Below are 16,396 nucleotides of genomic sequence, written 5' to 3'. Positions count from 1 at the left end.
GGAGGGGGACATCCTTCTAATTAATTAAAACAAGGGCAGACCTTGACAGTGTCTCCTGACTCTGAAGGTCGATCACACTGAATTACAACACACAGCCGCTCAGAGGCTGTCTCTGCAAAGTAGGCAGGGGGCAAGAAATCCTTTTCTTTTTCCCAGGAAGCCTGGCAAACATCCTGTGGCTTTTGTTAAAACCTCAAGGATGGTTGGGTGCAGTGGTGCATGCCTGTCATCCCAGCAGCTCAGGAGGCCAAAGTGAGTTCAAAGCCAGCCTCAGCACCTTAGTGAGGCCCTAAGCAACTCAGGGAGACCCTGTCTCTAAATAAAATACAAAATAGGGCTGGAGATGTGGCTCAGTGGTTAAGTGCCCCTGAGTTCAATCCCTGATACCAAAAAAAAAAAAAAAAAAAAAAACCTCATAGGAGTTGGTGCAGTGGTGCACGCTCGTAATCCCAGTGCAGTTCAGGAGGCTGAGGCAGGAGGATTGCGAGTTCAAAACCAGCATAGCAAAAGTGAGACCCTAAGCAACTCCGTGAGACCCTGTCTCTAAATACAAAAAAGGGACCAGGGATGTGGCTCAGTTGGTAGAGTGCTTGCCTTGCATGTACAAGGCCCTGAGTTCAATCCCCAGCACCACTATAACTAAATAAAAGACAAAAAGGTCTGGAGATGTGGCTCAGTAGTTAAGTGGTGCTGGGTTCAGTTCCTGGTACCAAAAAACAAAAAAATAACAACAACAACAACAAAAAACCCCAAATCCCCACAAAATGTATAGGAACATGTTTCCAACCTGGCCAGGGAGAAATGATGGAGCAAATAATGTCCTCATCCTGTTTGTGAGACCATACTTTTTGAAAAATTGAAGCCTCAAAATGATTTGTGGGAAAGCAAATCACTCTGAGACAAAGTCAAGGCCGATCACCCCTCCTCTGGCCATCACCGGTATCTGAGCCAGTTTGGATAGCCAGTGTTATTGGACATCAGAGCGACTCAGGGATGCATGTCATTCTGAAAAGCCCCCTGACCCCCACCCCAGCCAATAAGGAACTGATGAAGCCCTGTAAGTTTCCCTGGTTACCATTATCTGGTCCCAACTTCCTTTTCCGATGATGACATACCTCTTGCCTGAGGCTTGCTGTAGTTCTGTCTTTCCTCAGGCTGTCCCTGAAGTACCTAATCTCCTGCCTCATGTTCCAACCCGACCTGTTCCTTAGCTGCAAATGCTCCCACCTCCCGAGAGCAGAGACCCTCTGATAGCTGATGGGGTGTTCCGAAGCCGATAGGATGGTGCGCTGACAGGTGATCCAAGGACAGCTGACTCTTCTCTCAGATCAAGGCACCCTGACCTCTCAGGAGAGCTCTAACTTCAACTGGAACATGAAATCACAAGGAGGGGGATCCTGGAAGGCTGGCCGGAGCACGTCGCTTTTCTCCACCCCTCTGCCCAGATTCAAATCATACATGTCTATTGACACATAAAAGAAGAGATGACGGTACCCCCCCCCCCCAAAATGTATAAGGAGGGACAGATGATTGGCAACCTCTGCCTCCTTTTTAAGGAACTTTATTAAAGTTGGCCCAAATAAGTTCTCTGGGATCTTAGCACCAAAGTCAAAATCTTCCCACTCGGGAAGTGGTGAGGAGGAAGGGACAGGGAAGCCTGGGTGGGTCCCATTCTCTAGGTGCCCATCCATTCCACTGGGGGATGGGCACATACAGGAGTGGACAGAGCCAAGACTCCCTTTGAGTGGGCTTGGGTTCTTGGAGATTTTCTGTATGGATCCCATCCATGCCTGCACTCAAAGTCGGGCTTCTTCCTCGGTCTTTTTATAGGTTTGATTTAAAGTGAGGCTTACTGTGGGCTTCATGCTGTCTTGGGACTAGATTAAGCTTTACTGCATCCTTTTGTTGGTTTGTACTGGGGATTGAACCCAGGGGTACTCAACCACTGAGCCCCATCCCCAGCCCTTTTAATATTTTACTTAGAGACAGGGCCTTGCTAAGTTGCTTAGGGCCTTGCTAAGTTGCTGAGGCTGGCCTTGAACTTGCTATCCTCCGGTCTCAGCCTCCCACATTGTTGCTGGGATTACAGGCGTGTGCCACCATGCCCAGCTTCTGAGGTATCTTCTACGGTATTACTGGGGAGTGTTTTGGCACCTGCTCAGGGAGATATTAGAATGTTGGACTGCAGAATTAAATGCAGCTTAAAGGCCAGGCATCTTACCCTGGGGTTCAAGGGCATACACAATCATGAGCCAACCTTTGCTCGCTCTTCTATTTCTCTCCAATATTAGAATCTTATGCAGTTCTGTTTGGCCTCTCAGAAGTTCTCCAACTTGCTTTGCATTTTCTCATCTCTTAATAGTTAAAAGTATTTTTCTTCCCCCCAAATATGTCCCACCATTAGCATTTGATCTTCTTAGCTCAGAACTTCATTCAAATGCCATTTTTTCAAAACCAAGCCTGGTCTGGGTGTGGTGGCATACACCCATAATCTGAGTGCTCAGGAGGCTGAGGCAAGGAGGATTTCAAGTTCAAAGCCAGCCTCAGCAACTTAGTGAGGCCCTAAGTAACTCAGTGAGACCCTGTCTCTAAATAAAATGCAAAAAAAAGAAAGGACTGGGGATGTGGCTCAGTGGTGAAGTACCCCTGAGTTCAATCCCCCATAACAAAAGCAAACAAACAAAAAACCAAGCCTGGCCAAAGGCTATTTGATTTGTTAGGCAACAAAAGGTGGATTCCTGGAGGTGTAGCACTTTCCAGAGGCCTAAAAAATGCAAAACTGGGATCCTAAATAGCAATGCATTTTTGTCCAAATGTACACATAAAACCCCAAACTCTAAATTAGTAAGTGTTCCATTAAATAACTTCTGAATACATGTCGACTCCACTGTTAAATTCTGTCCTCATCAAACATGGCCACAATTGAAATCTGATGATGAAATTGAGTTTTTCCCTGGCAAGGATTGCTGTGCATATAGCATGACCCCTGAGAACCAATGGTCATGCCTTAATCAATTTATATAGACAGGTATTTCAAAAGCAAGATGGAAAGAAATGTATTCCAGCTTAAAACTAGAAAAATGAATGTGGAATATGAGGTATATCTGTTATTCAGGGGGCTACACTCCATAAAAATGTGACTCACTATGGCCTTCAAAAGTCCAGTGGTCCTGGCCAGTCATAGTGTGAATCCGAGACCAACAGGGCAGTGGAGAGAGTCCTCCGGTAGAAGGATAGGTAGGAGCCTCCAGGTGCTACTATGCAATTCTTCCCAATCAAGGGAATCTCTCTGAAACCCACTTTCCATTTTGCATTACAAAACAAGGATTTATAAAACAAGTCCTATCTACTCAAAAATGTTAAGAGATGAGAAATGAGGTCTTCTCAGTGGATCTGCTAATAAGTGGCTGGGATGTGACTCTTTCCTGAACAATCATGAATTCATGCAACACCTATATGGATTGAGCACCTGTCACAGGTGTGCACTGTTAGGTGGCAGCTAGGGATGCCAAAAGACAGCTCTGTTGAGCTTGGAGAAAGGCACGTGGAAGTCAGATGGGCTGGATGCTCGCACACACAGTTAATAGGCACATGGTCAAGAGTGTAGGCTGGCCATCAAGAAGAATGAAATGATGGCATTGGTTGGTAAGTGGATGGATCTGGAGACTATTGTGCAAAGTAAAATAAGCCAATCCCCCCAAAACCAAAGGCCAAATATTCTCTCTGATATGCAGAGTTAAGGGAGGGAGGGAAGAATAGAAGTTCATTGGATGAGACAAAGGGGAATGAAGGGAAGGGAGGGGGATGGGAATGGGAAAGACAGTGGAATGAATGGGACAGAACTTTCCCATGTTCATATATGAACACACGACCAGGGAAACTCCACATCATGTACAACCACAAGAATGGGATCCTAAGTAGAATAAGTCATACTCCATGTATGTATGATATATCAAAATACACTCTACTACTGTCATGTATATCTAAAAAGAACAAAATTTTTAAAATCCAATAAAAAACAATAATATGGATGAGAAGATAACATGTTACTGTTGAGTGGTCTGAGGCCAGCCAGGGGAGATATCTTGAAGGTCAATATTTTTTCCGATGTCTTCTGGCTGGTCTGTGCTCTCTATGAACGTCTGGCTACTGGCCCTCATCATGGGAAAGCACTTGTACCCGAAATGACATCAACTTCATGGTGAAACTTCCTCCTGTTCAAGTCAACTGACCATATTTTGGCACCAAAACTTCCCTGCAGAACAAAGCAGGAGGTTGATTCACATTCCAGTCCAAGTTCTTTGCCTCCCTATAGACCAGAACAAGGCGTTCACGACATTCAACACCCACGCAGCCACTCCTCCAGCGGCACTCATGGAGGTGAGCAGGCATAAAGGGTTGGTGGTCTACAGAAGACGCTTATGCTAGAGACAGAGACTGGAGAATTCTCAGCGTAGAGATGTTAGCGGCTACAGCCATAGTTATGACAAAGAACTCAGTTATGACAAAGAACCAGAAGAAAAAGTAACTTTTTAAAAAGATATGTATTCTGGGTAATCATTGCTCTGTGTCACCTCTTCATCTCCAAAACTCTCTAGGAAATGAAGTATCAGTGCGAAGACTAGACATTCAGACATTCAGCCCATCCTGTCTTATGCTATTCTATGTAGGTGCTCCTCCAAACCCCAACCAGACCAGCAGATTCCCAGAGGTCAGGAAGGCTGTGTAAAACATCTCTGTGTCATTTTGCCTATAGGATCTAGTAAGTTCCTTTATGTACAAGTGTCTCTAAACAATGTATAACATTGTCTGATGATGTCTAACAAACAAACACTGAATATGGAAAAGCCCCCAAGAAATGTTTTGAACACAGTATGTTAAGACACGTTGCTTTTATAGACAGCAGTTGCTACATATTTCAGAAAAAACAATCGCCAAAGTCGATGTTCATAGATATATTTCAACTCATTTGCTTAAACAACTCTGAGCCTACCATCCACACCAAAAGGCTGGTTTTTTTCTGCAGAAGGCGTAATTATTTGCAAAAATTTTTCAATGTTTTCCATTTGCTTTCTTAAGTGGCACAGTAGATTCTCTGCGTGTTTGCCAAAATCCCATTGTCTTTTTGAAAACGTTACAGCCCCTGAAGGGTTTGAAGTTTAGCATGTGCTCCTGCAACACTTTTTTACAAAAAAAAAAAAAAAAGTTAATTTCAAAGTATCTCAGAACTTTACTACTGCACAGAAGTGATTTAGAGAACTACCAAAGATGAAGTTGATATTTTCCTCTCATAGTCTGTGGAAAGGCCAGCAGTACATGATCAATTTCCTCCCTATCTCTCAACTTTACAATACCAGCCGGCAGATTGGAACATTTGAAGATTTGATAATTCAATGCATTTTTCAAATCTTTTTCCCACTTGTTAAAATGAAAGGAATGATACAGTAAAAGGGCAATTTTTCCCTTTGAGTAGTGAAAGGTATCAAGAAAAGGCCAGACCTAAGAAGTAATTGTCCTTTTTTTAATAGATATTTCATGCATATTATGTTCTTCTTACATATTACTATGCAATAGTCCTAGAGTTATAATTTATTTATATTCTCGTTCCATCTGGAAGAGACTTTAGACAGCTTACATTCAAAGAACAGGGAAAATAATGTCAGAATCTCATAAACGAATAAAAGCCCAGAAAAGAAGCACAGTTATGTCTAAACATATAGAACTTACAGGGTCTATGACATAACTTTGACAACTTTGTGACTGATGATATTTTAAGTAGCTAGATACTGTGGTGCACTCCTATAATCCCAGCCACTTGGAAGGCTTGAGGCAGGAGGATTACAAGTTCAAAGACAGTCTCAGCAATTTAAAGAGGCCTTAAGCAACTTAAAATAAAAAAATAAAAAGGGCTGGGAATGGTATACATATTTATGTGTGTATATATATATATGCATATATATGTATGTATATGTATATATAATATATATGTGTATATAATATATATGTGTGTGTGTATATATATATGTATATATAATATATATGTGTATATATGTATATATAATATATGTGTGTGTGTGTGTGTGTGTGTGTGTGTGTGTGTGTATATACAGCATAACTTTCCCTATAATGCTCTTGACTTTTTCCCCCCAGAGAAAGCTAATTTAAATGAATACAGTTTGTTATAAAACACAAACCCAACATAGAAACTTAGTTCTCACTGTGGCTCATTTTTATTTTAATGTTTGCCCATTTAGACATGTGCACTACGGTTCAATTCAGATTTAGCTATTGCAAGTGATTCATAATTGTGCATGGCTTTTAAGAGACTTTTGTCCATATTGGAACTAGAATTTGTCAGTTCTTGGTATAAACAAGCCAAGTCTTGAGGTAATTGATAGCATGTTTCCGTGGCATAAATTATCTTGAAATCACTTGGTAATTGCTTCACCCTTCATGTTTTCCACTGAGAAGATTTTATTAAAGTAAATAACTTGTGTCTCTATAGTACAAGCAGATTGTATTTAAAACCCCTTCACCTCCTCATCTTCAAAACTCTCTAGGAAATAAAGCATCAGTACAAAGACTAAACATTTGCTGAATACCTACTATGTGCCCAAACACTGTTTAGGGGATGGGGAAATCAAATGGAGTACAGTGACTTTGTTTCGGGGGTTCTTAAAGCCTGATGAGAGAGATGCACACATAAAAGATAAATTTTTTGTCCCCAGGGTCAAGGTGGTCCACTAAAGGTCCACAGAAGGAACTCAGGGGTACTCCACCATTGAGCCCCATCCCCAGCCCTATTTTGTATTGTATTTAGAGACAGGGTCTCACTGAGTTGCTTAGGGCCTCACTTTTGCTGAGGCTGCCTTTGAACTCACGATCCTCCTGCCTCAGCCTCCTGGGCCGCTGGGATGACAGGTATGCGCCACCGTGCCTGGCATAACAGCTAATTTAACACAGTGCACAGGAGCTAAGAGGGGCAGACTACAGAGCTGTGAGAGATTGAGCCCAGTATGAAGGTCTGATAAAATTTCCTAAAGGAGTGACACTTGAGCTAATTAAAAAACAAAGAAGAACAAATCTGAGGAAGAAAGGCAAGAAAGACCTTCTAGAATGAGGAGTGACTCCAGTAAAGGTGTCTAAGTCTGAAAGAGTGTAGGGACCTTTAGTGGACCTAAATGCATGAGCGCTGTCATTCCTGTTGCTGCTCATGTTTGCTGAGCATCCATCCCATTCCGAGGTCTTGCCAAACAATTGGCACCCTTCTTCTCTTGTAATCCTCTCTATTGTTTTTTCTCAGTTTTACAAAGGAGAACATGAAGACATAAAGAGATGGGTAATTTGCATAAGATCACCGTTTAAGTTAGGTTTGCGTTGCTGTGACCGAAACTCCCCACAAGAGCAAATTAGAAGAGGGGAAGTTTATTTGGGGCTCATGGTTTCAGAAGGCTCAGTCTATAGATGGCCAACTCCATTGCTCTGGGCCTGAGCTGAGGCAGCACATTCTGGGGGAAGGGCCCAGAGGAAAGCTGCTCAGCTCACGGTGGGGGTCAGTAAGCAGAGAGAGAAAGTGAGGGAAAGGACCACAGGGAAGATTTCTCCCTTCCAGGGCAGGCCCCTAGTGACCCACCTTCCGATTAGGACTGATTAGGATACAGCTCTCATAATTCAATCGTTTCACCTCTACATATGCCTGCACTAACAGGAGGTTTGGGAGATACCTCATATCTAAATTGTAACAATCACCCAGCACCAGGTCACAAAAGCAAGCAAGAATTTGAACCAGGGACTGAGAACAGAGCTGAAGCTCACTGTGGTCTGTCTGCACATTGTCTGTTCATGTGAACCCTCTTTACCTTGATAGATGAATAATACATATGTGTGCATATACGTATATGTATATATGTTTAGATAGATGCACTTCCAGGAGTTAGATATTCTAAAAATTAACTCCTTATACACACATAAAAACATGTAATTTGTGAGATTACTTGTAATGGCAATAGTAAATACCATTAAGGTAAATCAGCACTTTTCTTGTGTGTGTGTGTGTGTGGGGGGGGTACCAGGGAGTGAACCCAGGGGTGCTTAACCACTGAGCCTCATCCCCAGCCCTTTTTTGTATTTTATTTAGAGACAGGGTCTCTCTAAGTTGCTTAGGGCCTCACTAAGTTGCTGAGGCTGGCTTTGAACTTGCGATCCTCCTGGCTCAGCCTCCCAAGCTGCTGGGATGACAGGCGTACATCATTCAACACTTAAAAAAAAAAAAAAAAAAAAAGACATTTGAATCAGGACCAAAATATCAAGATTTGAAGAGGTAAGTGACCCCCTCCATAATAGCAAGAATAAGAAAGGCCACGTGGGGAGTGAGCACTGCTGTGGGACCCTTTACAAGTCCTCTGATAAGCCTGTGGCACCCGCACCCCATGGAAGTGTGCTTGGCGTCCACCATTTGACAAATGGCCTGGCAATCCTGTCCTTGCTGCTCTTGTTCAAAGTGAGTTTTTAAAGCCAGAGAGATGGCCCATTCTTTGTCTGAAGTAACAGGAGTGAAGCGGCTCAATGAGAGAGGAAGGCAGAGGCACTGTGCCCTTGACCCCAGCTTGTGGAGGGTGCTATGGTCTAAACCACCTGCCTCCCGGGTGTGCTCATCATGTTGATGACGATGACCATGACAACAATGACAGCTGTAAGGCTCTCTCTGGCCAGAACTTCACATATATTAATTTGCTTGATCCTTTTACAGATTAAAAATCATACATTGCTGCATATACCAACATAGCAATAAAAATAATACACAGCTACATATATCAACCGATCAATAACAAGAGCTAATCCGTACATTGCCTGTACCGCATGCCAGGCCTGTTTCTGAGAGCTTTGATTGATTATCTCCATTCCACAGGAACCCAATCATGGAGGTACCACGGCTAGCCCGTTTTTATGGGAGGGTAAGTCAACGGAACCTCCGACAGATGAAATAAATTGCCCAGGATCACAGAGCCTCTAACAGTTAGGAAGCAAACCCAGGCCTTCCAGATTCAGAGTCTAAGATCTTAACTTCTGGTCTTCACCGTCTGTCAAGATTATCCATAGCCACAACCGGCCTCGAACTATTGGCTGCCTTCTTTACTTTTATTTCCTGTTAAGAACAGAAAATTCATTCCATCACTTGCGTGGAGTGGCAGACAAAAAAATAAAAAGGTGATTCTGACCCTCACTGCTACAACTGTGCAGAAACAATAAACTGTTACAATAACAAGAAACAGCATAGACTTCAAAATTCCAGATTACTCACTAGGAGGATTTACAGGGGCCAGGACCTAACCATCAATACTTGTTAAGAAATGGTGTCAACAAAAACCATGAGCTGCCGTCTTATTGCACGCATGTATATATGATTTTCCACTTGGAACAGTATAATTCAGTTAAACCTGATGAAGATTCCACTATTTAAGTGATGGCTGGGGAGTCTTACTGCTGTTGCCTTTTGCAAATCTATAAAAACTTTGGCCTAGTACTGCAACATCTTCCCATTTTAAGAGAAGCCAGAAATCCACACCAAAAAAAAAAAAAAAAAAAAAAAGAATATCTCGATAGCTTTAAATGTTGATAATTAGTTAAAAAAACTGAAAAATTTGAAAAGTGTTTTGTAAACAAAGTAACTCTATGGCTCTCTGGGGTAGGCTTTACCCTCTCCCATGAGATCTGTTTTCTTCTAACCTTTTGAGATCGGATCTCCTCATCTGAAAATTTAAGAAGTTGGGTTAAACGAATTCTAACTTCATCTCTAACCATCAGGGATTCTTTGAAGACTGTGCCTTATCTTGTAAAAACATAAGCAAATCCAAGTTTAAAGAACTTATAAGTCTTTTTAAAAAATACTTATTTATTTTTTAGTTATAGGTGGATACAATATCTTTAATTTTTTAATTTTTATTTTTATGTGGTGCTGAGGATTGAACCCGGTGCTTCACGCATGGTAGGTGAGCTCTACCTCTGAGCCACAACCTCAGCCCCAAGAACTTACAAGTCTTCATAAAGAGTGACCTCACGGTCCAGAAAGAACAACAAGTGATTACATTGGGAGGGACCTTAGAAATCTCTGGGAGCTTCCCCACCCCCATCTTCAAATGATGAAGAAATTACCCCAGGGACCAACAACTTGCCTACAACCAACAATTCATTAGTGGTCATGTTTGAGCTCCAGTGCATGTTCCAATAGCCATGCCTTTCCCCATCACCTAGCTTTTCAAAATTCTGTATTCATTTGAACTTGTAGACTCTCTTTCTTTGTGGGGTTTTCCAATGATACCCACTAAGAAGCTGTCTCCCTGCCTGCCACATTCTTTTCTTTTAGATTCAGCCACTTGAGTTAGGTTTCTGCCACTTGGAATCAAAATGATCTAACATTTCCAATCCAGCAGGGACTCTTCTCTACATTCCTGCTGCCTCCTGCTCTTTTGCAGACTAGAGTACCTGTCCCTCCTTCTGCTTACCCAACTTGTGCTCTTTCTTCAAGACCTGAAGTAGCCTGCTTCCTTCTGGATTTTTCCCTGTATCACTTCCAATCTTTATGAATTTATGCATATGCTCTTTCCCCCTTCTCTCCTTTAGAGCTTGTAATCAGCTTCTTACTATTAAATACTTTCCTTCTCCCAACTTATTTGACACATATATATGTTCTCTTCCCAACTGAAGCCTAAACTCCCCTAAATCAGCAACCTGATCTCTCAGACAGCTCTTGGTTCTTGCCTCCAAGCTTGGAAGAGTGCTTGGTGCAGTGGGTTATTTAAAACTCAGTTGGACATGAGAACTCTCCTCATCTTTTCCAGCTTTGGTTTGTAGAGACCTGGCCCCAAATCAAATACTGGTCATATTTCAAAGTGATAGCCTATGATTGTGTATTGAATTTGCTTTTGCAGGGGAAAGATCTCTGAATCATTTGACTTTTATTACTTTACACAGTGCAATTCTTCAGGAATGAAAGATTTAATTTCCTTTGTCCTTCAGTCCAGTTTTAGGGAAGCGGGAGGCTATTTCAGGTGTGTAATGAGGCAAAAACCTCTTTTATTACTTCTTCTAGATTCTGCATCTTCAGAAAGTCTCTGCTAGTACCAGGGCATTACAGTTCTGTCTGCACCAAAGAGATTGCAGGGAAAATGTCAAAAAAACATATTTAAATAATTCAATTCTCCCTCTGATGAAAAGAGAAACATGTAATTCTGCTGGAAGGAAATCTGGTTTAGCAGTTACTTAGTTCTCTCAAAAGGTTAGACTATTTTATTTTTTTGAATGCAAATCATATTTTGCATTGACAAAGCGAACCTTAAGAATTTTGAATAGTGGAGCAATCCAAGGGCCTCCAAGCATATCAGAATGAATGAATCACTATTATTGATTTAAAATCCACACACACACACACACACACACACACACACACACACACATAGACTTAACCAGTACTAGGTCTTAAATTTTATGAAAAGCCTCGCTGTTGAGTTGTGCCCAAATAAAGCCAAATAAGTAAATGGGTAAACATGGATTCTCTATGGCTAAAAGTGACTCAACATTGGCTGTACTTTCAGGGGAAGGTTATAAGCTGAATCACATGGAAATGAGTAGCTTGAATTTATAACACATTTGGTGCAGTCATCAAGGCCTCCTGAATGAAATAGGAGTCACCATGAAGTAGACACAATTTTAGGATCACTCCTTTCTACCATCATATAAATACCTGCACAGAGAGGTACAGGCACACACACCCACCTATACAAGAAGGCTTGCTTCAGACTCTTCGTAATCCAGGCGTGATGAATGATTCCCAATTAAAAATAATGGTGCTGTCAATCTAAATATTACACAGAATTGTTTACAATGCCTGCTTGTACACGCCCTCAGTAACATCTATATGTAGCTAGTTCACACGAGGTAGCCACCCATCACCGTTACTACACAGTTTAGAAACAGATGGTGTAGCTTTGCCATGCCAACTTCTAGGTATTCATTCTACCATTCTGACAAAAGAAGGGGTGGGGGGACTGGGCAGGGAAAGCAAAGAACTGCTGTCATATGCGTTGCTGAAATCTAAATTTTGACAGTCGGGTATGGAATTTTTTGTTTGGGGTCATAAATGATGAACACCATCAAGTTATATTTAGAGTCACAGAAATGCAAGCAAAATATGCCTATAAATGATAAAATAGGGTTTGCAAATTGTCTGTTCAGAGTCTTGTCTTTTAATGAAATAAGATGGTTGGAATGCCCAGGTACTTTTCCCCCACCCTAGGAAAAGTGAAACCCAAGTAATTAACTATCAAAATTATTCAAACAATGGCACCTTTTCCCTTGGCTCCTTCCTAATGATTCTTTTAAGATAATTTTTTTTTTCAGCTAGAATCACATAGCAAAACCGACAACAGTCTGGTGTTTGGATTTAGCAGCTAACTGCTTAGCTCTTTCCTCTATATTCCTTATGAGGTTAATACCTAAATGCCCATGTTGACTATTTGATTGATTCCCAGAGGAAGAGGGGTAGAGAGCAAGTCAAGTAGAAATAAGCCTGGGTGGACAGGTACACTTGACATGTTATCATGGTGCTTCTGTTCTTGTACTAGAATATTTTGGGCCAGTTTCTCCTATTCAAAAGATAGGCTTTGGAATCAGAATGTCCCATGTCTTAATTCTCATTCATTTACCTATCTACTTAGTGTATTAGGCAACCACAAAACCTTCGAATCTCAGTTTTCTCTTGGTAATTTGCATATTGATAGGGTTTGAGGAGAACTAAAAATGATTTAAAAAGAACAGAAAAAGGAATTTAGATGAAAATCAAGGAAATCTAAATAAACTATGGACTTTATAGCAATGTATTGCTAGGGGCTCCTTCAATTGTAACACTTGTACCATACTACCTTAAGATATTAAGTAATAATAGCGGAAACTAGCTGTAGGGTCAATAGCAACTCTCTCTACTATTTTGATTTTCAGTTTTCAGCTAATTTAAAACTATTCTACAAAATAAAGTTTATCTTCTTAAAAAATGATCAAAGTGTGGCCTCTTGCATAAAGTAAAGGGTACTTGAATAGTACCCTTTGATATAGACTATTTAGTTTTATAAGGTGCATCATACTTTCTACAGTATGATCTTTTCCTCTATTCAGCAATTCCTTTTCATAGACAGTTCTATCTTTTTGCCTCCCATGTCACTATATCCCTTTCTCTACATCATTTTACTTCTCTCTGGGTTTTTCTAGTTCATTTCTATTCTATTATGAACTCGTGTTTAGTTGACAAGTAGTTTATATTTCTCCAAGGCTAATTTTAGTTCTCCAATTCCACTTGCTGGCCACAGTCTTAACACAATGATTATGAAAACATTTCAATTACTTTCACTGATCATTCATTCAAGAAAAAAAATCAGAGTTTTAAGACTTTTATTTGGAGAAGGAGCAAAAAAACCTTTTCCAGAAATGCATTAAAAACTTCAAAATAGAAGAATGGAAAAAGTTTATCTTCTCTTATACATAAGAAGATATATATTCAGCTTCCCAGTTCAGCCAACAGGCCCTGGGGTTGCTTTGCTGGGATATATATTTAGCAATATTTTCCTGCAATAACTAAAAATAGTTTGACCACGGGGCAATGTTATCTATCTGCTCTGGAGTTTCTCTGATGTTAAGGTCATGGGTTAAAACAGAATCAGCTTGCCCCTTAAAACCACAGCTTTGAATGCATTTAGGTAAAACATATAATCAGATCAGAAAAAACGTGACCTCATAATGATCTTTGTCAGATGGCTGAAGGTTTGTTTGGAAAAACTGGGTCTACGTGGGATTTTTTTTTTTCCTGTTACAGTGTTGGAATGGAGAAAAAATCATCTGTTCAAAGGACGCAGTTACTGAGACTTTGTTAATGAAAGGGTTTTTTCCCCCCCTTCTTTTTTATTTTCATTGTGAAAGTATAGCTCATCTTTGGTTAGTGCTGTCACTAATGGGATACACTGGAGATGGATTTGGCAGTGCTACGAAGACACAATTTCTGCAATAATTCCAAGCTGAAAATTGAAATGTCTGGTTCTGTGGACCCAACATCCAACCTTAAAAACAACAACAACAAAAACACATTTCGTTGCTCTGAGAATACTTTTGCTCTATGATACTCAAAAAAAAAAAAAAAAAAAAAAAAGTAAGGGGCCACTCTGAGGATGGGGTGAAGAGCCCACCTCTGTCTCTTAGCCAGAAAATGAGTTTTATTTCTTAGTAAAAACTGATATCCAAATTTGTGATGGCTGAAATAAATCGGCAGGGTTGGGTAATGTGTATACGTATGTAAGCAAAACAAACAGGAAACTGTGCTAACTCAAGATAACGATGTAAGATAAATATGGAAAAATCTAACACTCTACTACAGCAACATATAATTCAGATTTAAAAGACAGCAACGGAGAAATGCACTATTTTAAGACACTAGTCTCTTTTAAGAAACTAACCCCCTTGATAAGGTTAGAGCTGCTCTGATGTGATGGGGTCACATCGCCCCTTGGGGGCTTCACTGGCTTTCTTGCTAGCTCCACTGCTGACTTTCCTCACTAACCCCACCTGGGTTCCTGACTGCTTCTCTGCTGGTCCCCCGCTACTGCCCCTCACCGTGCCGTGTGCACCACTCCCCTCCTTTCTTTGGCTGGAGAATAGCTGATAGAAATAGGCGCTTTTTTCCCCTCCCCACATCAAAGGCGGCGCGGAACCGCTTTAGCCTTGCCCCAGCCTCAGACACAAAAAGCTTTTCTGATGCCTATAATTGCGAGGGTTTTTTGCAGCTGCACTTTATGAAGCAGCAGGGTTTGGAGGGCCTCGGCGAGCCAGAAGGTGGCAGCGAAGTCACCTTGGGAAGAGAAGAGGGTCAAAGGGAAGAAGGTGGAGGTGCTGACCCTGGCAGAAGGCCCACCAGGCGCGCCCCCGCTCAGGAGTCAGTGTGAAAGGGGAAGGTCGATTGGAAAGAACAGCGACCGGTGGGGAGAGGTGCCCCAGGGCCCTTAGGCGACCCTGGTTGGTGATCAGCTGATGAGCTGGGAGGAGGATGCCCTTCGCAGTGTCTCTCCCGCTGGCCCCTGAGGCCACCGTGAGTCCTCGGGAGCTAAACTCTACTCGGAGGTGCTCTCCTCCCAGCACACCGGCGCCCCCACCTGCCGGGTGCCCCCGCCCGCCTAGCGCACGCCCAAGAGGGCGGGCCGGAGCTGAGCGCAGCCGCCGGCCGCTGGAGAGCGCTGGGAGCCCTGCAAGCGAGCAAGGCCTCTCTGGGCGCTGCGGGCTGCAAGTCACTCCCGAGCCTACGGGGTTACACAGCGGGACCTGCTTGCCCAGCACCCTGGCAGGGAGGCCCGGGCACGCGGTGCTGAGCTGCGCTCCAGGCCCCGCGCGGGTCCCAGCAACTCCGGGCCGGACTGGGCCTCCCGGAGGCAGCCTCGCAGCCCCTTCCTCCCAGGGCGCGGTCTCCACCTGCTCCGACTCCTCCTCGCCAGCTGCGCCGCCAGTTCCCATTGTTCGCCCCGCCCGCCTGGCGACGTCCGGGGCTGCTCCCTGGGCCTCCCAGGCGCACCTACCTTCTGCTGCCGCCGAGCCATGTCGGTGGGCTGCTTGGCGTTGAAGGGGTAGGCGATACAGCGCATCACGAACACATAGAGCTGCAGCCTCTTCTTCCTCTCCTCCTCCTCCTTCTGCAGCCGCTCTAACTCTTCCTTCTCCTTCTCGCTCACCACCGACGGGCTGGGGCTGGAGGGCCGGCCGCCGCCGGCTCGGCTGCTGGGCTGCAGCCCCCCGGCCCCGCCGCCGCTGCTCGAGCCACCGCTCCCGCCGCCGCCTGCGCCCACCCCGGCCCCAGAGCCGCCGCCGCCCCCCATCCCGGCGCTGCCGGCCGAGCCTTCACTGGTGCGGCTGGGAGACAGGCGCGCTCCGGACGCGGCCGAGGCGAGCACCTCCTTGCTCTCCTCCTCCACGATCTCATCCGATTCCTCTTCGCTGGACGAAGGGTCCAGCATGGTGGCGTCTGGGAAGGGGGGTCCCTGGAGCCCCCGATTTGGGGTGCAAAGGGTGGGGGGCGCTGGAGGCAGCCGGAGGTCGGCTCTCGCGGGTGGGCGCTTCTCCCCAGGTCAGGGAGCTAGCGCGCTGTTGCTGCTGCTGCTCAGCCTCGGCCGCCGCGACTGCTTCCTCCGCCCGGCGATCGCGAGCTGGGCTTAGACCCAGGAGCGCGAGGGGAGGAGGAGAAGGGAGAGGTGCGTCCGTGGATCCGAGGTGGGCAAGGGCGAGAATCAATTGCGAGCCCCAAGCCCGCAGCCGGATGCCATCTGCAGCCGGTGAAGGAGGCGCCTCCAGAAAAGATGCCGAGTGTTGCAAG

General features: G+C 43.8%; 1 protein-coding gene across 15 annotated transcripts in view; it reads right to left on the bottom strand.

The window, feature by feature from the left end:
- The window catches only part of Cadps (calcium dependent secretion activator), a 480,817-nt gene extending 464,777 nt beyond the window's left edge, over positions 1-16,040 (bottom strand). For 14 of the 15 annotated variants that reach the window (XM_077105438.1, XM_077105450.1, XM_077105449.1 and 11 more), the window contains exon 1: positions 15,606-16,040. In XM_077105438.1, the coding sequence (XP_076961553.1) occupies positions 15,606-16,040 (435 nt within the window). The remainder of the gene's footprint in view (positions 1-15,605) is intronic. The other variant, XM_077105462.1, reaches the window with a different exon arrangement.
- Between the last annotated feature and the right edge of the window lie 356 nt (positions 16,041-16,396).

Source organism: Callospermophilus lateralis, chromosome 1, assembly GCF_048772815.1.
Source record: "Callospermophilus lateralis isolate mCalLat2 chromosome 1, mCalLat2.hap1, whole genome shotgun sequence".
NCBI classification, from domain to species: domain Eukaryota; kingdom Metazoa; phylum Chordata; class Mammalia; order Rodentia; family Sciuridae; genus Callospermophilus; species Callospermophilus lateralis.
The sequence above is the reverse complement of the archived record's forward strand: the minus strand, read 5'-3'. Positions and strand labels throughout refer to the sequence as shown.